Below are 22,085 nucleotides of genomic sequence, written 5' to 3' on the forward strand. Positions count from 1 at the left end.
AATAACTCTAAATTAATTATTTGTTACTTAGAATATGTTCCCTTAGTGTCCAAATAACTCTAAATGAAGTTTTTGTTACTTAGAATATGTTCCCCTAGTGTCAAAAAAACTCGAAATTAAGTCTTTGTTACTTAGAATATGTTCCCCTAGTGTCCAAATAACTCTAAATTAAGTCTTTGTTACTTAGAAAATGTTCCCCTCGTGTCCAAATAACTCTAAATTAAGTATGTGTTACTTAGAATATGTTCCCCTAGTGTCCAAAAAAAATAGAAATTAAGTCTTTGTTACTTAGAATATGTTCTTTAGTGTCCAAATAACTCTAAATTAAGTCTTTGTTACATAGAATATGTTCCCCTAGAGTCCAAATAACTCTAATTTAAGTCTTTGTTACTTAGAATATGTTCCCCTAGTGTCCAAATAACTCTAAATTAATTATTTGTTACTTAGAATATGTTCCCCTAGTGTCCAAATAACTCTAAATTAAGTCTTTGTTACTTAGAATATGTTCCCCTAGTGTCCAAAAAACTCTAAATTAAGTCTTTGTTACTTTGAATATGTTCCCCTAGTGTCCAAAAAACTCTAAATTAAGTCTTTGTTACTTTGAATATGTTCCCCTAGTGTCCAAAAAACTCTAAATTAATTCTTTGTTACTTAGAATATGTTCCCCTAGTGTCCAAATAACTCTAAATTAAGTATTTGTTACTTAGAATATGTTCCCCTAGTGTCCAAAAAAAAATAGAAATTAAGTCTTTGTTACTTAGAATATGTTCCCCTAGTTTCCAAATAACTCTAAATTAAGTCTTTGTTACTTAGAATATGTTCCCCTAGTGTCCAAATAACTCTAAATTAAGGATTTGTTACTTAGAATATGTTCCCCTAGTGTCCAAAAAACTCTAAATGAAGTCTTTGTTACTTAGAATATGTTCCCCTAGTGTCCAAATAACTCTACATTAAGTCTTTGTTACTTAGAATATGTTCCCTTAGTGTCCAAATAACTCTAAATTAAGTCTTTGTTACTTAGAATATGTTCCCTTAGTGTCCAAATAACTCTAAATTAAGTCTTTGTTACTTAGAATATGTTCCCCTAGTGTCCAAATAACTCTAAATTAAGTATTTGTTATTTAGAATATGTTCCCCTAGTGTCCAAATAACTCTAAATTAAGTATTTGTTACTTAGAGTATGTTCCCCTAGTGTCCAAAAAACTCGAAATTAAGTCTTTACTTAGAATTCGTTCCCCTAGCGTCAACAAAACTCAAAATTAAGTCTTTGTTACTTAGAATATGTTCCCCTAGTGTCCAAAAAACTCGAAATTAAGTCTTTGTTACTTAGAATATGTTCCCCTAGTGTCCAAAAAACTCTAAATGAAGTCTTTGTTACTTAGAATATGTTCCCCTAGTGTCCAAAAAACTCTAAATTAATTATTTGTTACTTAGAATATGTTCCCTTAGTGTCCAAATAACTCTAAATGAAGTCTTTGTTACTTAGAATATGTTCCCCTAGTGTCAAAAAAACTCGAAATTAAGACTTTGTTACTTAGAATATGTTCCCCTAGTGTCCAAATAACTCTAAATTAAGTCTTTGTTACTTAGAAAATGTTCCCCTAGTGTCCAAATAACTCTAAATTAAGTATGTGTTACTTAGAATATGTTCCCCTAGTGTCCAAATAACTCTAAATTAATTATTTGTTACTTAGAATATGTTCCCCTAGTGTCCAAAAAACTCTAAATGAAGTCTTTGTTACTTAGAATATGTTCCCCTAGTGTCCAAATAACTCTAAATTAAGTCTTTGTTACTTAGAATATGTTCCCATAGTGTCCAAATAACTCTAAATTAAGTCTTTGTTACTTAGAATATGTTCCCCTAGTGTCCAAAAAACTCTAAATTAAGTCTTTGTTACTTAGAGTATGTTCCCCTAGTGTCCAAATAACTCTAAATTAAGTCTTTGTTACTTAGAAAATGTTCCCCTAGTGTCCAAATAACTCTAAATTAAGTCTTTATTACTTAGAATATGTTCCCCTAGTGTCCAAATAACTCTAAATGAATTCTTTGTTACTTAGAATATGTTCCCCTAGTGTCCAAAAAAATAGAAATTAAGTCTTTGTTACTTAGAATATGTTCCCCTAGTGTCCAAATAACTCTAAATTAAGTCTTTGTTACTTAGAATATGTTCCCCTAGTGTCCAAATAACTCTAAATTAAGTCTTTGTTACTTAGAATATGTTCCCCTAGTGTCCAAAAAAAATAGAAATTAAGTCTTTGTTACTTAGAATATGTTCCCCTAGTGTCCAAATAACTCTAAATTAAGTCTTTGTTACTTAGAATATGTTCCCCTAGTGTCCAAATAACTCTAAATTAATTATTTGTTACTTAGAATATGTTCCCCTAGTGTCCAAAAAACTCTAAATGAAGTCTTTGTTACTTAGAATATGTTCCCCTAGTGTCCAAAAAAAATAGAAATTAAGTCTTTGTTACTTAGAATATGTTCCCCTAGTGTCCAAATAACTCTAAATTAAGTCTTTGTTACTTAGAATATGTTCCCCTAGTGTCCAAATAACTCTAAATTAATTATTTGTTACTTAGAATATGTTCCCCTAGTGTCCAAAAAACTCTAAATGAAGTCTTTGTTGCTTAGAATATGTTCCCCTAATGTCCAAATAACTCTACATTAAGTCTTTGTTACTTAGAATATGTTCCCTTAGTGTCCAAATAACTCTAAATTAAGTCTTTGTTACTTAGAATATGTTCCCTTAGTGTCCAAATAACTCTAAATTAAGTCTGTGTTACTTAGAATATGTTCCCCTAGTGTCCAAATAACTCTAAATTAATTCATTGTTACTTAGAATATGTTCCCCTAGTGTCCAAATAACTCTAAATTAAGTATTTGTTACTTAGAGTATGTTCCCCTAGTGTCCAAAAAACTCGAAATTAAGTCTTTACTTAGAATTTGTTCCCCTAGTGTCCAAATAACTCTAAATTAAGTCTTTGTTACTTAGAATATGTTCCCTTAGTGTCCAAAAAACTCGAAATTAAGTCTTTACTTAGAATTTGTTCCCCTAGTGTCAAAAAAACTCGAAATTAAGTCTTTGTTACTTAGAATATGTTCCCCTAGTGTCCAAATAACTCTAAATTAAGTATTTGTTACTTAGAGTATGTTCCCCTAGTGTCCAAAAAATTCGAAATTAAGTCTTTACTTAGAATTTGTTCCCCTAGTGTCAAAAAAACTCGAAATTAAGTCTTTGTTACTTAGAATATGTTCCCCTAGTGTCCAAAAAACTCTAAATGAAGTCTTTGTTACTTAGAATATGTTCCCCTAGTGTCCAAAAAACTCTAAATTAAGTATTTGTTACTTAGAGTATGTTCCCCTAGTGTCCAAAAAACTCGAAATTAAGTCTTTACTTAGAATTTGTTCCCCTAGTGTCAAAAAAACTCGAAATTAAGTCTTTGTTACTTAGAATATGTTCCCCTAGTGTCCAAAAAACTCTAAATGAAGTCTTTGTTACTTAGAATATGTTCCCCTAGTGTCCAAAAAACTCTAAATTAAGTCTTTGTTACTTAGAATATGTTCCCCTAGTGTCCAAATAACTCTAAATTAAGTCTTTGTTACTTAGAATATGTTCCCCTAGTGTCCAAAAAACTCTAAATTAAGTCTTTGTTACTTAGAATATGTTCCCCATACTAAAGTGTTACCAAAAACATATAACTTCGTCTTGAATTAGAAAAAATAACATTTTATTTTCCACTAAAGAAGGGTTCGGTGAATGCGCATATGAAACCGGTGGGGTTCGGTACCTCCAACAAGGTTAAGAACCACTGGCTTAGATGCAGCTGCTCGGCCATGGGAACCCATTCCATGAAGCTCTCTGCGTACTGTATGTGGGCTAATTGGAAGGTCACGTGAAGTTTGGAGCAACTGACTGTGCAGAAAAGTCTTTGCACTATGCGCTTCAGCATCCGCTGACCCCTCTCTGTCAGTTTACGTGGCCTACCACTTGGTGGCTGAGTTGCTGTTGTTCCCAAACTCTTCACTTTTCTTATAGTAAAGCCCACAGTTGAATATTTAGGAGCGAGGAAATTTCACGACTGGCTTTGTTGCACAGGTGGCATCCTGTGACAGTTCCACGCTGGAAATCACTGAGCTCCTGAGAGCGGCCCATTCTTTCACAAATGTTTGTAGAAACAGTCTCCATGCCTAAGTGCTTGATTTCATATACCTGTGGCCGGGCCAAGTGATTAGGACACCTGATTCTGATCATTTGGATGGGTGACCAAATACCGTTTAGCAGTCATTAGTTCTGAACTTTGCAGATTTACCGTAATTTGACTCCAACTCATTAGAGGCCCTGGTTCCCAAATTAATGTGTGCTAGTTTTCAACAGCTGTTACCCAAATGTATGTGCTGGAGCATTTATAACCTTAATAGACAAAAAGTACTGCAAAAATATCCTAACATTTTTCCGGTAATAAATCAATATTGTTACATAAAACTTAAAATACATAAAACTGACATACATTTTTAAAATGTATGTCAGTTGTATGTATTTCAAGAGTAAAATGAGAAGTTAAAACGTCCTCAACATGTGTCTTTTATACTAAATATATATTGTTACAAAACCAATGCATAGATTTTCCTCACTAGACTTTTTGGGTTTTGTTCCACAAAATAAGTGGATTTTTACAAAAATGTTGTCCTGAAAATGGTCAATATCTACAAAAATTTAATACGATTTTATGCAAAATTTACACATAAATGTTCTCACAATACGAGGATTTCGTACAAAATTCAGTAAAATATTTTTTACTATAATTTCTAGATGTTCTCACAAAATTTTTGTGGTGTTTTGTACAAAAGTTACGGATTTTCTCATAACTTTAGTATGCTTTATTACAAAACCATTATATTTTTTAATAATAATTTATTATGAGTTTGTACAACATTTTCAAATACACTACCGTTCAAAAGTTTGGGGTCACCCAAACAATTTTGTGGAATTGCCTTCATTTCTAAGAACAAGAATAGACTGTCGAGTTTCAGATGAAAGTTCTCTTTTTCTGGCCATTTTGAGCGTTTAATTGACCCCACAAATGTGATGCTCCAGAAACTCAATCTGCTCAAAGGAAGGTCAGTTTTGTAGCTTCTGTAACGAGCTAAACTGGTTTCAGATGTGTGAACATGATTGCACAAGGGTTTTCTAATCATCAATTAGCCTTCTGAGCCAATGAGCAAACACATTGTACCATTAGAACACTGGAGTGATAGTTGCTGGAAATGGGCCTCTGTACACCTATGTAGATATTGCACCAAAAACCAGACATTTGCAGCTAGAATAGTCATTTACTACATTAGCAATGTATAGAGTGTATTTCTTTAAAGTTAAGACTAGTTTAAAGTTATCTTCATTGAAAAGTACAGTGCTTTTCCTTCAAAAATAAGGACATTTCAATGTGACCCCAAACTTTTGAACGGTAGTGTAGATGTTCATACAGGACTTTAGATGGATTTTGTCCAAAAAACAGTGGTTTTACACTATTTTATTAAGATTTGGTACAAAATTTACGCAGATATTCTCGCAAGACTAATCAGATTTCGTACAAAATTTACACATTGATGTTCTCAAAAGACTTTAGTAGGATTTTGTACAAAATATAGTAGATTTTACTCTAATTTTATCAGGATTTTGTTCCAAATTTACACAGATTTTCTCGCAAGACTTTAGTCAGATTTTGTACAAAATTTCTACATTTTTATTTTTTTTTAAAGACTAGTATAATTTTGTATAAACTACAATATTCCAAGGTTTCTCATAGTCATTCACATTGACATCCCACTGGGTTGTGAGTTTTTCCTTGCCCTTATGTGGGATCTGAACCGAGGATGTTGTTGTGGCTTGTGCAGCCCTTTGAGACACTTGTGATTTAGGGCTATGTACACTACCGTTCAAAAGTTTGGGGTCACATTGAAATGTCCTTATTTTTGAAGGAAAAGCACTGTACTTTTCAATGAAGATAACTTTAAACTAGTCTTAACTTTAAACAAAATACACTCTATACATTGCTAATGTGGTAAATGACTATTCTAGCTGCAAATGTCTGCTTTTTGGTGCAATAACTACATAGGTGTATAGAGGCCCATTTCCAGCAACTATCACTCCAGTGTTCTAATTAGGGATGTCCGATAATGGCTTTTTGCCGATATCCGATATTCCGATATTGTCCAACTCTTTAATTACCGATACCGATATCAACCGATACCGATATCAACCGATATATGCAGTCGTGGAATTAACACATTATTATGCCTAATTTGGACAACCATGTATGGTTTTTCCTTGCCCTTATGTGGGATCTGAACCGAGGATGTTGTTGTGGCTTGTGCAGCCCTTTGAGACACTTGTGATTTAGGGCTATGTACACTACCGTTCAAAAGTTTGGGGTCACATTGAAATGTCCTTATTTTTGAAGGAAAAGCACTGTACTTTTCAATGAAGATAACTTTAAACTAGTCTTAACTTTAAACAAAATACACTCTATACATTGCTAATGTGGTAAATGACTATTCTAGCTGCAAATGTCTGCTTTTTGGTGCAATAACTACATAGGTGTATAGAGGCCCATTTCCAGCAACTATCACTCCAGTGTTCTAATTAGGGATGTCCGATAATGGCTTTTTGCCGATATCCGATATTCCGATATTGTCCAACTCTTTAATTACCGATACCGATATCAACCGATACCGATATCAACCGATATATGCAGTCGTGGAATTAACACATTATTATGCCTAATTTGGACAACCATGTATGGTGAAGATAAGGTACTTTTTAAAAATAATAATAAAATAAGATAACTAAATTAAAAACATTTTCTTGAATAAAAAAGAAAGTAAAACAATATAAAAAGGGTTACATAGAAACTAGTAATTAATGAAAATGAGTAAAATTAACTGTTAAAGGTTAGTACTATTAGTGGAGCAGCAGCAAGCACAATCATGTGTGCTTACGGACTGTATCCCTTGCAGACTGTATTGATATATATTGATATATAATGTAGGAACCAGAATATTGATTACAGAAATAAATGGGGGGAGGGAGGTTTTTTGGGTTGGTGCACTAATTGTAAGTGTATCTTGTGTTTTTTATGTTGATTTAATAAAAAAAAACAAAAAAAAAACAGATACAGATAATAAAAAAAACGATACCGATAATTTCAGATATTACATTTTAACGCATTTATCGGCCGATAATATCGGCAAGCCGATATTATCGGACATCCCTAGTTCTAATGGTACAATGTGTTTGCTCATTGGCTCAGAAGGCTAATTGATGGTTAGAAAACCCTTGTGCAATCACGTTCACACATCTGAAAACAGTTTAGCTCGTTACAGAAGCTACAAAACTGACCTTCCTTTGAGCAGATTGAGTTTCTGGAGCATCACATTTGTGGGGTCAATTAAACGCTCAAAATGGCCAGAAAAAGAGAACTTTCATCTGAAACTCGACAGTCTATTCTTGTTCTTAGAAATGAAGGCTATTCCACAAAATTGTTTGGGTCACCCCAAACTTTTGAATGGTAGTGTAAATAAACATTGATTGATTGATTGATAAATCTTACCACTGTTTTTTGTGTTTTTGGTGTTCAGTTTTGTGTGTCCTCATTTTAGAGCAGCCATGACGTGCTCTTGCCCTCGCCTGTGCTCCCGCTCGTCGGCCTACACGCTGGCCTTGGGCGTGGGTTTTGTCACCCTGGGCACGAGTCGCATCCTGCTGCTTAAATTCTCCGCCAATGCCGGTAAGCGGCAACAGAATGTGCCCCGGTCGTCAACCGTCGTTTAAAAAAAAAAAAGAAAAAACGTTTTGGTTTGTAACGTGCAGAGAACAAATACGACTTCCTGCCGGCGTCTGTCAACTTGCTGGCGGAGGCGCTGAAGCTGGTCTTCTGCCTTATCATGTCAGTCAGGGTGTTCATCCAAGGTAAACACGGACGCCATTGTTGTCTTTCTCACTGTGTTTGCATGTGTGATTATGAGTGTTTGTTTTTTACTCCTTTCAGAGGGGCGCTCATGCAGAGAGCTTCGCTCGTCCTCTGTCTTGTCTCTCCTCGGAACTCTTAAGTGGGCGATCCCTGCTTTCCTCTACTTTCTTGACAACCTCATCATCTTCTACGTCATGACCTACCTACAGCCTGTAAGTCACTTTCTCGGCCTTGTTCACACTCATTGGACACCTCACTGCTACTAAAAGCCTCATACTCTCCGCAGTGGAGGAGTTAAACCCCCATAAAAAATACCCCAAACATATTGGATCTTATTAGACTGCACTAGTTTCCCATGTTTGTTGTCTGGCCAAGAAGATTTGGTTGTCTTCCGTGTCCTTCAGTTTTATCTCCAAGTTGTTGTTCTTGTCCCCAGGCCATGGCTGTACTGTTCTCCAACTTTGTTATCCTCACCACGGCTGTTCTCTTCAGGATTGTTCTTAAGTAAGCAACCAGTCACTCAAACAAAAGAGTGCTACTGTCCACCTTAAAAAAACAGCCGAGCCCTCATTTACAGAGGAAGTTTGACTAGTTCTTGGCATAGATGAGTGGTTTTCAAACTTTTTTTCACCAACTACCACCTTTTAGAAAACACTTGGCACTCCCAAGAACCACCATAATGACCAACATTAAAACACAGTAGCACACTAGGCTTAAGTATTCATTAAATACAAGGCAGAGTTTATTTTTAACAAGTATATTCAATATTTTTGGCCAATCTAACATTACACATAATTTGAACAGTTACACTTAGAGATGTCCGATAATGGCTTTTTTGCCGATATTCCGATATTGTCCAACTCTTAATTACCGATTCCGATATCAACCGATACCGATATACACAGTCGTGGAATTAACACATTATTAGGGATGATGTTTGATAAGAAATTATCGAGTTCGAGTCTATTATCGAATCCTCTTATCGAACCGATTCCTTATCGATTCTCTTATCGAGTCCAGATAGGTTGTTGTATATGGAAAACCCCCCCACAATATTTGGTTTAACAAAAGCTCACTTTTATTATATAAGAAAAAAAAAAAATCTAATAAATAAATATTGACTGTTACCCCCCTAAAAAAATTTAATAAAATAAACAACTAATTACTGTTGTTACCCAAAGTATATTAAGTGGGATTTTTCATAAAAACAAATATTTACAGTAACACAAAAACAACCTGTCTCTGTGATCACTATAGGTGTATAAATAATAATATAGTGTTAAATAAAATCAGTCCCTTGGGCACAAAACTGAGAATAATACAGCTCTCCAAAAAGTGCACTTCTGCTGCTATTGGAACATAACTGTTTGTTATGATGCTTTGACATTTTTGCACTTTATTTCTTTATTGAAAGAAAATTCTATGAAGAGAAAAGTTGTTTGCAAATGTGGTTACAATGCTAAAAAATGAAAAGTTAAAGCTAAAAAAAGAAATACACTTTATTGAGTTAACGTTATTTCTTTATAGGGGGAAAGATGTGATGTTATGAGCTAGGGAATATAACAACTACACTACCCAGCATGCAACGGGAGTGACGAGCATGCGCGGTAGCCCCGAAAAGAGTTGTAGCATGTCGCCAACCAGGCAGCTAAGAATGAGGTTAAGAGCACGCTGTGAAAGTAAACGTCAAGAACCCAGCCAACACGCCTCGTCTGCATTATTTATAATTAGACAGACAACACATATACAGTGTGATTTTGTTTTGTTTACAAGCAAAGAAAAACAAAAGTTAAAAAAGGGAGATGTGTTGTATATATATGTATGTGCTGCAGTTGCTTAAAGAACGTTGCGACAGCTGCCGTAAAGGAGGTGCGTTGCTAGCCTGGTTGCTATGTTTCCGGTTGGTCGTAAAAGTGTTCGTCATGTGTTTGTACCCTGCTAAAATCTCTCAGTAAAGTTATTCATTGGATTATACCTTTTGTTTTGTACTTTATTACACCTTTGAGCGCTTTTTCCGGTGCATTGTTTTTCCTGCTTTCCCTATCTGCGCCTAATGACTGAGCTACGTGACGTCATTTCTTGTGATGTCCCACGGGGCATTTCTGGTCGGGACGGGATTCGTTCCGAGGGATTCGAATAAAGAACCAACTCTTTTTCTTTACTATAGTGGTCTCGATAACGGGTACCGGTTCTCAAAAAGGAATTCGAGTCCGAGGACTCGGTTCTTTTCTTATCGAACAACCGGGAAAACCGGTTTCGAGTATCATCCCTACACATTATTATGCCTAATTTTGTTGTGATGCCCCGCTGGATGCATTAACACGCGAAGTCCCAGAGAAGGGTCAATTGACATTTTTACCTAGAAAACACACAAGAGGGTCATTTGACCCCTAGTCCCCCCTGTGGACACTCCTTTTGTTATGAAAATGTGGCTGTTAGTGGCACACGGCAGGGGGACACTTGAGCCTGTGTGGGGGAGGGGACCTTACAGCTCAAGCTTTAGTTCTGAGGTAGGTTGTGTGTGTTTTTGCAAGGATCAACAGAATGAAGGGATCAACACTCTGACATTTATTGTTAAAAAAAATACAAAACAAAACATATTTACAAAGAATGAAAAAGCAACTGTTTTCCCAGTTTTGGTGTGGAGGGTTGTTGCAGAAGCAATTGTTATTTTTGTGTGCCAAAAATAGTTTAAAAAAAAAAATTTACAAAGAAAAAAGCATATTTACAAAGAATGAAAAACCATGTCCATGTAAACGTGACTGACATACATTTGAGCAGTCACTCACAATCCTGGCACTGCCATTGCTCCTTTCGGCATTTCCCACATGTATAATTTTTCTGTCTACCTAGACAAACTGCCCCTAACAGCCTCATTACCATAACAAAATGAGTGATTAGTGTATTCGGGAAAAGCGTCGGGCCAAATGACCCCTCTCTGGGTCTTCTAGGTAGACAGAAAAATGCTGGGACTTCTAGTGTTAAACAATGTAACAAGGTTTTCCAAAATAAATCAACTCAAGTTATGGAAAAAAATGCCAACATGGCACTGCCATATTTATTATTGAAGTCACAAAGTGCATTATTTTTTTTAACATGCCTCAAAACAGCAGCTTGGAACTTGTGACATGCTCTCCCTAAGAGAGCATGAGGAGGTTGATGTGGGCTGAGTTGGGGGGGAGAGCGCTAGGGGGTAGCGGGGGGTGTATATTGTAGCGTCCCGGAAGAGTTAGTGCTGCAAGGGGTTCCGGGTATTTGTTCTGTGTGTTTATGTTGTGTTACGCTGCGGATGTTCTCCCGAAATGTGTTTGTCATTCTTGTTTGGTGTGGGTTCACAGTGTGGCGCAAATTTGTAACAGTGTTACAGTTGTTTATACCGCCACCCTCAGTGTGACCTGTATAGCTGTTGATCAAGCATGGCTTGCATTCACTTGTGTGTGTGAAAAGCCGTAGATATTATGTGATTGGGCCGGCACGCAAATGCAGTGTCTTTAAGGCACGCCCCCTATATTGTTGTCTGGGTGGAAATCGGGAGAAATTCGGGAGAATGGTTGCCCCGGGAGATTTTCGGGAGGGGCACTGAAATTCGGGAGTATCCCGGGAAAATCGGGAGGGTTGGCAAGTATGACTGGGAGACGCAACTGCTCTGTACTTCTCCCTACGTCCGTGTACCACTCCGTACAGCGGCATTTTAAAAAGTCATAAATTTTACTTTTTGAAACCGATACCGATAATTTCCGATATTACATTTTAAAGCATTTATCGGCCGATAATATCGGCAGTCCGATATTATCGGACATCTCTAGTTACACTGTGTCTGAATAGAGGAAACAAAACACTGTACTTCAATCAAGTGATTCTTTGGCGTACCACTACATGGAGCCTTTCGTACCACTACTGGCAAAATGGTGTATAAAGACAGTATGGCCAACTAAACAACAGGCGCCATGATTGCTACCAAGGAGGTGTGCGGCTGTGCCCGGATGCATGCAATTGCTGTCGTTTTGACCTTAGTTTTTCTGACGAAATAAACCAAAATAATATGTTTATATACAGTACAGGCCAAAAGTTTGGACACACCTTCTCATTCAATGTGTTTTCTTTATTTTCATGATTATTTACATTGTAGATTGTCACATCAAAACTATGAATGAACACATGTGGAGTTATGTACTTAACAAAAAAAGGTGAAATAACTGAAAACATGTTTTATATTCTAGTTTCTTCAAAATAGCCACCCTTTGCTCTGATTACTTTTTCGCACACTCTTGGCATATTTTCACCTACAAAACCATTCTGGGTATCACTGCATCTTATCTGTCTTGTCTTTTAACAAAGAAACAAGGAAGTCACAATCTTCGTTCAATGAATGTTCTGCAATTTGTCGTCCCCAAAGTAAGAACTGAACTGGGCAAGAAAGCATTTAGGTTTTCAGCACCGAAGGCTTGGAATAACCTACAATCCAATATTCAACTTCAAACCCGTGTTACATTAAATGAGTTTAAAGCTTCTGTGAAAGGACTGCAGTCTACCTTGTCTGTATGCACATGTGTCATGTGAGCAAGTTTTAATGTTGTACATTTCATGTTTACTGTTTTTAATGTAACCTTGCTGCTGCCCTTTTGGCCAGGTCTCCCTTGGAAAAGAGATATTTGATCTCAATAGGATTTTTACCTGGTTAAATAAAGGCTAAATAAAAAAATGAAAAATTCTCTCGTTGACCTTCAAGAGTTAGTCACCTGAAATGGCTTTCACTTCACAGGTGTGCTTGAAGCTCATCAAGAGAATGCCAAGAGTGTGCAAAGCAGTAATCAGAGCAAAGAATGACTTTTTTAAAGGAACTAGAATATAAAACATGTTTTCAGTTATTTCAATTTTTTTTGTTTAGTAGATAACTCCACATGTGTTCATTCATAGTTTTGATGCCTTCAGTGACAATCTACAATATACTAATATTGTATTTAATATAATATTTATAATTTATAATATTGTATTTTAGTATGATTTTATGATTACATCGATATTTTTTAGCATCACAAAATCTTTTTTCATTTAAAAAAAAATAAATTCATGTTATGTTTATAAACTCAGGAAATATGTCCCTGGACACATGAGGACTTAAATTATGACCAATGTATGATCCTGTAACTACTTGGTATCGGATCGATTCCCAAATTTGTGGTATCATCCAGAAATAATGTAAAGTATCAAACAAAAGAAGAATAAGTGATTATTACATTTTAACAGAAGTGTATATAGAACATGTTGAAAGAGAAAGTAAGCAGATATTAACAGTAAATGAACAAGTAGATTAATAATTCATTTTTGTACCACTTGTCCTTAATAATTTTGACAAAATAATAGAATGATAAATGACACAATATGTCACTGCATATGTCAGCAACTAAATTAGGAGCCTTTGTTTGCTTACTTACTAATTTTACTAATTGTCTCCTATGTTCACTATTTTATTTAAGAACAAAATTGCAATAATAAACATATGTTTAATGTACCGTAAGATTTAAAAAAAAATAAAATAAAGCCAATAATGCCATTTTTGTGGTCCGCTTGATTTAGAAAAATATCGAAAAGTATCGAAATACATTTTGGTACCGGTACTAAAATATTGGTATTGGGACAACCCTATAAGGCAGTGGTCCCCAACCACCGGTACCGGTCCGTGGATCGATTGGTACCGGGCTGCACAAGAAATTTAAAAAATATATATATATATATATTTTTTTTTTTATAAATTAAATTAAAAAAAACAACAAAAGATACACTTACAATTAGTGCACCAACCCCAAAAACCTCCCTCCCCCATTTACACTCATTCACACTCATTCTCACAAAAGGGTTGTTTCTTTCTGTTGTTAATATTTCTGGTTCCTACATAATACATCAATATATATCAATACAGTCTGCAGGGATACAGTCCGTAAGCACGCATGATTGTATTTTTTTATGACAAATTTTATGGGGCAAATTTTCAAACGTTGACCGCAGCTACAAAAAGGTTGGGTACCACTGCTATAAGGCACACTGTCGATTTTTGAGAAAATGAAAGGATTTCAAGTGCGCCCTATTGTCCAAAAAATACGGTGATAGAAAATGCATATACATTATATAGCGTTGATGAATTGATTTTGATTTATTTATCTATTTTTATTAATTTGACAGTTTATGTCAAACTGTCAGCTGTCACTCTACAACTAGCATGCACACCCACAAAACAACAGACACAAACGGATGTCGAAGCCCACCCTTAGGTGTCACTGTTTCACAAACAGAACTCTTAACATTACAATAAGCATCAAGGTGGTTATGTAAACAAGTAAATAAATAGGAAAATAATGTATAGGAAATAGGGATGTCCGATAATATCAGGCTGCTGATATTATCGGCCGATAAATGCTTTAAAATGTAATATCGGAAATTATCGGTATCGGTTTCTTAATTATCGGTATCGGTTTCTAAAAGTAAAATGTATGACGTTTTAAAACGCCACTGTGTACACGGACGTAGGGAAAGGTACAGAGCGCCAATAAACCTTAAAGGCATTTTCCTTGCGTGCGTGCCGTCCGAGTCACATAATATCTACCGACTGTTCTCATCACGAATTAATGCAAGGCATACTTGTTCAACAGCCATACAGGTCACACTGAGGGTGACCGCATGAACAACTTTAACACTGTTACAAATATGCGCCACACTGTGAACCCACACCAAACAAGAATGACAAACACATTTCGGGAGAACATCCGCACCGTAACATAACATAAACACAACAGGACAAATACCCAGAATCCCTTGCAGTACTAACTTTTCCGGGACGCTACAATATTAAATTCCAGCAGCAGTGTACGGAATTGAGATCGAATTTAAAAAGTAAAAAGTAAATAATGGGGGTATAAATGGAAACAGAATAGAAAAATATTACAATAAGAATAAAAATAAAAAGCAACAATGACAATAAAAATATAACAGTAAAATAAGAACATAAAGAGAAACTAGGCAGTAGTGACCATGTTATGAAAAAGTATTGCACTGTTATTGTGTTGAGGAATGTATAAAAAAATAATGCACTTTGTGACTTCAATAATAAATATGGCAGTGCCATGTTGGCATTTTTTTTTCCATAACTTGAGTTGATTTATTTTGGAAAACCTTGCTACATTGTTTAATGCATCCAGCGGGGCATCACAACAAAATTAGGCTTTTTGATTGATTGAAACTTTTATTAGTAGATTGCACAGTACAGTACATATTCCGTACAATTGACCACTAAATGGTAACGCCCGAAAAAGTTTTTCAACTTGTTTAAGTCGGGGTCCACGTAAAAAGGCATAATAATGTGTTAATTCCACGACTGTATATATCGGTTGATATATCGATATCGGTAATTAAGAGTTGGACAATATCGGATATCGGTAAAAAAGCCATTATCGGACATCTCTAGTAGGAAACACTGGAATCATTGGCGAGCTTTGAACGTTTCCGTGTTTCTCCTCCTTCCACCACCAGGCGGCGTCTGTCCTGGGTGCAGTGGGCAGCGTTGGTCATGCTCTTCCTGTCCATCGTCTCCTTGACAACAGGATCAGGGTCCAGCCAGAAGTCCGTGTCCGTGCTTGGTGTCCACTCCAACTCCCTCTCCAGCCCGTCCAACTCCTGCCGGCTGTACACGCAGCTGCTGGAGCAGATGAAGAACAGCAGGTGGCGTCTTAGCGACACCGTCTCTATAAAGACAGCAGGGACGTGAGTTTTTAATGTTCCTCCCCCACAGCGCCAACGGCTCGTGGTTGTCCGCCCTGCCCGGCCAAGCGTGGAGGGACAGCCTGTTGGAGAAGCTGCGCTCCCTGGGCGTGGGCCACATCCTGCTCCTCCTGCAGTGCTTCATCTCGGCCATGGCCAACATCTACAACGAGAAGATCCTCAAGGAAGGGGACCAGCTCACCGAGAGCATCTTCCTCCAGAGCAGCAAACTGTGAGGCGTCGCTGCAGCAACATCTAAAGCAGGGGTCACCAACCTTTTTGAAACCAAGAGCTACTTCTTGGGTACTGATTAATGCGAAGGGCTACCAGTTTGATACACACTTAAATAAATTGCCAGAAATAGCCAATTTGCTCAATTTACCTTTAACTCTGTTATTATTAATAATTAATGATATTTACACTTAATTGAACGGTTTAAAAGAGGAGAAAACACGAAAAAAATGACAATTAAATTTTGAAACATAGTTTATCTTCAATTTCGACTCTTTAAAATTCAAAATTCAACTGAAAAAAAGAAGAGAAAAACTTAAAAAAAGAATTTATGGAACATCATTAGTAATTTTTCCTGATTAAGATTAATTTTAGAATTTTGATGACATGTTTTAAATAGGTTAAAATCCAATCTACACTTTGTTAGAATATATAACAAATTGGACCAAGCTATATTTCTAACAAAGACAGATCATTATTTCTTCTAGATTTTCCAGAACAAAAATTTTAAAAGAAATTCAAAAGACTTTGAAATAAGATTTAAATTTGATTCAACAGAATTTCTAGATTTGCCAGAATAATTTTTTTGAATTTTAATCATAATCAGTTTGAAGAAATATTTCACAAATATTCTTCGTCGAAAAAACAGAAGCTAAAATGAAGAATTAAATTAAAATGTATTTATTATTCTTTACAATAAAACATTTTTTTTACTTTAACATTGATTTAAATTGTCAGGAAAGAAGAGGAAGGAATTTAAAAGGTAAAAAGGTATATGTGTTTAAAAATCCTAAAATAATTTTTAAGGTTGTATTTTTTCTCTAAAATTGTCTTTCTGAAAGTTATAAGAAGCAAAGTAAAAAAAAAAAAGAATTTATTTAAACAAGTGAAGACCAAGTCTTTAAAATATTTTCTTGGATTTTCATATTCTATTTGAGTTTTGTCTCTCTCAGAATTAAAAATGTCGGGCAAAGCGAGACCAGCTTGCTAGTAAATAAATAAAATTAAAAAAATAGAGGCAGCTCACTGGTAAGTGCTGCTATTTGAGCTATTTTTAGAACAGGCCGGCGGGCTACTCATCCGGTCCTTACGGGCTACCTGGTGCCCGCGGGCACCGCGTTGGTGACCCCTGATCTAAAGACACGGGTGGCATCTATTGACTTTGTTATTTTTCCTCCAACATTGCAGGTATGCCTTCGGTTTGATGTTTAATGGATTGACCCTTGTCACTGGTCCAGAGGCTCGGGGTCTCACCGTCCACTGTGGCCTCCTTCATGGACATAACGTCTACTCTCTCGCTTTGGTGGTGGTCACTGGTGAGTAGCACATAAATATTGCTCAAATAAGTCAAAACTGAGCATGGTTTTCTTTGTAAATACATATTTTTCCCATACAGCTTTTGTGTTTAAAATAATAAATGGCTACTATGTGGACGTGGGCCTAGTGAAGTTGCAGAGTTGTATCAGTAGGTGGCACTGTAGTACCGCCAAATATTATCGTGGTGGTGTAGATCTATATATTAATATTTTCATTACAGTATGATTGGAATAGTATTGTTTTATTTGGTTGCATAGTACTATTTTATACATATGTTTCTATGATATAACCAGAAATCATCATACTATTTTTTTATTTAATAATAGTATTGCTGGTATAATAATGTATATTATTAAAATACCAATATACTATGAATATAATATAAAATCAAATGTAAATTTTTTAAACTCATTTATGTATGAGGTATTTAATGTGCTTTGTTTACCGGTTTTATTCAATATACTGTATTGATTTTCTTACTTATATATCTATATGTACATTTAATTTATTTATTTAACTATTTTATTTTTAAAATATATACATTAATACAGTATTATGTATACTATATTTATCAAATGATTATAGCCTGTCAATGGGGATGTGAATCTTTGGGCAACTAACTATTCAATGCGATTCCAATTCCTGGTGTGACAATTCGATTCAGAATCGATTCTTGATTCAACACGATTCTCAATTCAAACAGATACTTGCAATGTATTATTTGTAGAGATGTCCGATATTATCGGCCGATAAATGCTTTAAAATGTAATATCGGAAATTATCGGTATCGTTTTTTTTATTATCGGTATCGGTTTTATTTTTATTTTATTTTTATTATTAAATCAACATAAAAAACACAACATACACTTACAATTAGTGCACCAACCCAAAAAACCTCCCTCCCCCATTCACACTCATTCACACAAAAGGGTTGTTTCTTTCTGTTATTAATATTCTGGTTCCTACATTATATATCAATATATATCGATACAGTCTGCAAGGGATACAGTCCGTAAGCACACATGATTGTGCATGCTGCTGGTCCACTAATAGTACTAGCCTTTAACAGTTAATTTTACTCATTTTCATTACCGGTAATTACTAGTTTCTATGTAACTGTTTTTATATTGTTTTACTTTCTTTTTTTATTCAAGAAAATGTTTTTAATTTATTTATCTGATTTTATTATTATTATTTTTTTTTAAATGACCTTATCTTCACCATACCTGGTTGTCCAAATTAGGCATAATAATGTGTTAATTCCATGACTGTATATATCGGTATCGGTTGATATCGGTATCGGTAATTAAAGAGTTGGACAATATCGGAATATCGGATATCGGCAAAAAGCCATTATCGGACATCCCTAATTATTTGGTATAATAATTATAATGAAACTTTTTCAAAACGGGTTACAGGTTAGAATAGCTACCTCTGGTTGCTTGGAAATGGCCAAGAATTAATTTAAAAAAATGTATCTTATGAAAAAAAAATGGTTTTAAATAACCAATTTTTTGAAATTATGAATCAATTAAGAATCGCAATTTGGATGTGAATCAATTTTTTTTTTTTTGCTACCCAAGCTGTCAACATATTATTGTTCAAAATAATTAATTATTAATATTTAATAAAGTATGATTACAACTATTTTAATTGTGTCTGAATAAATATGTAATTATTTTTATTTCATATGGTGATAATTAATGTAGATTTTTGATATAAATACCTCTTTGACCGTGTCAATCAAATAGGATTTATTTTTTAGGGCATTTTATCAGATTATGCTGTACCTAATTAAGTGGCTAGGCTGGTGAAAATGGTGTTGTCAGTAAATGTAATGTTTTACTAGACTAAAAGTAATTGTCGGTGCTTTATGATGCATGCTAATGACAGCACCTGAGCCTTCAAAATCAATTGTTCCTCTCCGCCAGCTGCCCTGGGTCTATTCGTGGCCTTCATCTTGAAGTTCCGAGACAACATGTTCCACGTGCTGTCGGGCCAGATCACCACGGTCCTGGTCACCGCCCTCTCCCTCTTGCTCTTCGACTTCCGCCCCTCTCTGGACTTCTTCCTGCAGGCTCCCATGGTCCTACTGGCCATCTTTATCTACAACGCCAGCAGGCCCCGGGACCTGGAGTACAGCCTTCAGCAGGAAAAACTGCGGGTCATCAACGGGGAGGTGTTAAAGCGGTCCAGAGGGGTAAGAAGGGCAAAACACACACACTTGTTAAGCTGTCCGTGGGAAAGGGACTTCATGTATTTTGTGCCTTTTTAAAAAAATTCTTCAGGAGTTGTACAGGCATGTGATTTTTCCGTCTAAAGTCGGAATTCCGTCTTTTTTAATCTCGGGAAAAAAAAAAAAAAAATCTTCCGTTTTTCCGTTTTTTTTGCCGACCCTAAATCAAGATTCGAGACGTAGTTTATATTACGCCGTAGTTGATTGGTCGATATGTTCCTTGTGACCAATCAGGACATCTGTTATAACGTCATCATACCGCCATTTTCCATATGTAAACGATGTCGGTTCTCGAGAGAAAGGACGCTTTACGAGTAAAATAGATTGATAAACATGTCAAAAATAAGTTTCGATGGGACTGGATGGAAAGGGAAATCACTGATACTGTTGGGAAGAAGGAAGTTACGACTTTGTTCGGTGATTTTATTCGGAAAATCGATCGTCCCGGAAAGGTTTTGTGCACGTGGTGTCATGATAATATTGACTATGGATCACGAGGTTTCAAGGCTTTGGAAGTACATGCGAAACGCCAAAAACATATGAAACAACTTGAAGCAAGGAAAACTAACTTTTCACTAGCTGGTACTTTTGGATGTCAACCGAAAGTGACATGGAGAGGAAAGATCCACCCACAACCCACTTCAGTTGCAGACAGGGTTGTTAATAATGAGGTAAGCTAAAAAATATTTGCTTGCGAAATACGCATGTTTGTTTTAAATATTAACCAATTATTGCTTAGCGAAATATAAATGTTTTTTTCTACAAATAAAAAGCCACGTGAAAATATATTATGAAATTACAGAAATTCAAAGAGTCGCATTATTGATTCCAGTTAACAATTTATTTGAAATAAATTTGCATATAATACTATTTTGTAATATTAAGTTCTTATGTAGTCTGTTGAAACTATTGTCAGTGGTGTAACAATCTTGAAGGTCAATATTTTCACACCTGTTTCATGCAATATGTCAGTGTCCTCACATTATTATTATTTCCTATATTCAAATATGAGTAAACAATACTAAACATGTTTAACTATTTTCATAAATTTATATCCTATTTTGGCGAAAAGAATGAAATGTTTACATTTGGTATTTTGTTATATTTATTCAAAAATCCAAAAAAGAAGCTACAAAAGCAGAGACCAAAAGGAAAATGCAGGCTGCTCAGAAATTTGCAAGGAAAGCTCATGTTAGGGCTGGGCTCTCCGAGAAAGCTAATGTGTGAAGTGAACTGAAGTAATGTGGTAATACTTTAAATAAACTGTAGATAATAACACTGATCAATGTGACACCTGTGGATGTGAAATGAACACAAGATGTAAATATTAGTGACTAAATACTGTTGGGACTGAACCATATACAGTGATTCATTATTACAATTGGGTTATGTATGTTCTATTAATGATGTTTTCATGTCTTTAAACACTAAAATATTTTCTTGAAATGGTGTTGTCTTTGTTAATTTTAGCATGTTAAATTGGTGAAAAACCAGGAGCTTCGGGGGGCGTTGCCCCCCTTGTCCCCCCACCCTGGACCTGGCTGGGGGCCTTCGTCCCCCAGACCCCCGGAAATTTTTTCAGTCTTTTTCATTGTGGTCAAATCACATGCCTGGTTGTAGGTATTTTAGGAGAAAAAGCAACATTCTCACCAGTGCGATTGTGCATCAAACACGTACAGTAGAGTATCTCCACTCCTGCTAAAATCACCTTCGCTGTCTCCAGCGTTAAACGATGTACTTTTAGCTGGATTCCCTGAACGCACCACTTCTGCGTTTCAGGACGGCGAGGAGCTGGAGCTGCTGACGAAGACCAACACGGACAGCGATTCCGAAGAGTCGTCTTTGTAGCGCACAGGAGTGTTCAACTAGGAAAAATGTTGTCTTCTCGTGGCTGGCCCGGCGCAGGGCCGAGTTACAACGTCGGTGCCGTGATGAACTCGTGACAGGTTTGTCTTGTCCTGCGGTCCAACCTCAGTAAGGAAAGGACGTAAGTCTTCTGCTGTATTTCGTTCCATTTGGAATCGTCACCATTTTTTTTTTCAAATCTTTGCTATCGTGACCAATCTAATATTTCAAAAACGTTTCCATCTTAAGGCATGAAACAACAAATATTTCTTTTTTGTGACCTTTTTTTGTCCTGTCACACCGCAAGTATTATTTTTTTGAGTATTTATGTATTAAAAATGAAGTCTTTGTTTGTGCCGCTTGTGCTAAATGGCTAATTGTGCAATAAACTGCAAGTATTCTGCATGTTTGGTATTTGATTGTGACAGGAGAAAAGGAACATGATGATTTGAAAACATGCTTTTCTGTTAAAAGATTCCTCCAGAAATTCGGAGCCAAATCCAACCGTAAACTCATTTATGAGCGTTAACATGTCTTAATCCTGATAATTGAATGCACTAAATGGTTGCTCACAAGCCACAACAAGTCATACAAAATTCTGCCTTGAAAAAGATTATTTAAACCTGGGGTTCTTAACCTTTTTGACGTCGGGGCCCAACTTTTCCACTACAAAAGGGCCCGGGGCCCACTCAAATATTAACACTGAATTAGTAATTTTATTCTTGACTTTAATCAT

General features: G+C 35.7%; 1 protein-coding gene across 2 annotated transcripts in view; it reads left to right on the forward strand.

The window, feature by feature from the left end:
* Nucleotides 1–21,754, forward strand: part of slc35a5 (solute carrier family 35 member A5) — a 23,320-nt gene extending 1,566 nt beyond the window's left edge. The window contains exons 2-10 of one of the 2 annotated variants that reach the window (XM_062059730.1): nucleotides 7,637–7,785; nucleotides 7,869–7,967; nucleotides 8,047–8,180; nucleotides 8,405–8,472; nucleotides 15,493–15,681; nucleotides 15,752–15,952; nucleotides 17,140–17,267; nucleotides 19,200–19,468; nucleotides 21,284–21,754. In XM_062059730.1, the coding sequence (XP_061915714.1) occupies nucleotides 7,665–7,785; nucleotides 7,869–7,967; nucleotides 8,047–8,180; nucleotides 8,405–8,472; nucleotides 15,493–15,681; nucleotides 15,752–15,952; nucleotides 17,140–17,267; nucleotides 19,200–19,468; nucleotides 21,284–21,352 (1,278 nt within the window). In that variant the 5' untranslated portion in view covers nucleotides 7,637–7,664 and the 3' untranslated portion in view covers nucleotides 21,353–21,754. The remainder of the gene's footprint in view (nucleotides 1–7,636; nucleotides 7,786–7,868; nucleotides 7,968–8,046; nucleotides 8,181–8,404; nucleotides 8,473–15,492; nucleotides 15,682–15,751; nucleotides 15,953–17,139; nucleotides 17,268–19,199; nucleotides 19,469–21,283) is intronic. The other variant, XM_062059731.1, reaches the window with a different exon arrangement.
* Nucleotides 21,755–22,085: the final 331 nt, after the last annotated feature.

This window comes from Entelurus aequoreus, linkage group LG10 (assembly GCF_033978785.1).
Source record: "Entelurus aequoreus isolate RoL-2023_Sb linkage group LG10, RoL_Eaeq_v1.1, whole genome shotgun sequence".
NCBI lineage: Eukaryota > Metazoa > Chordata > Actinopteri > Syngnathiformes > Syngnathidae > Entelurus > Entelurus aequoreus.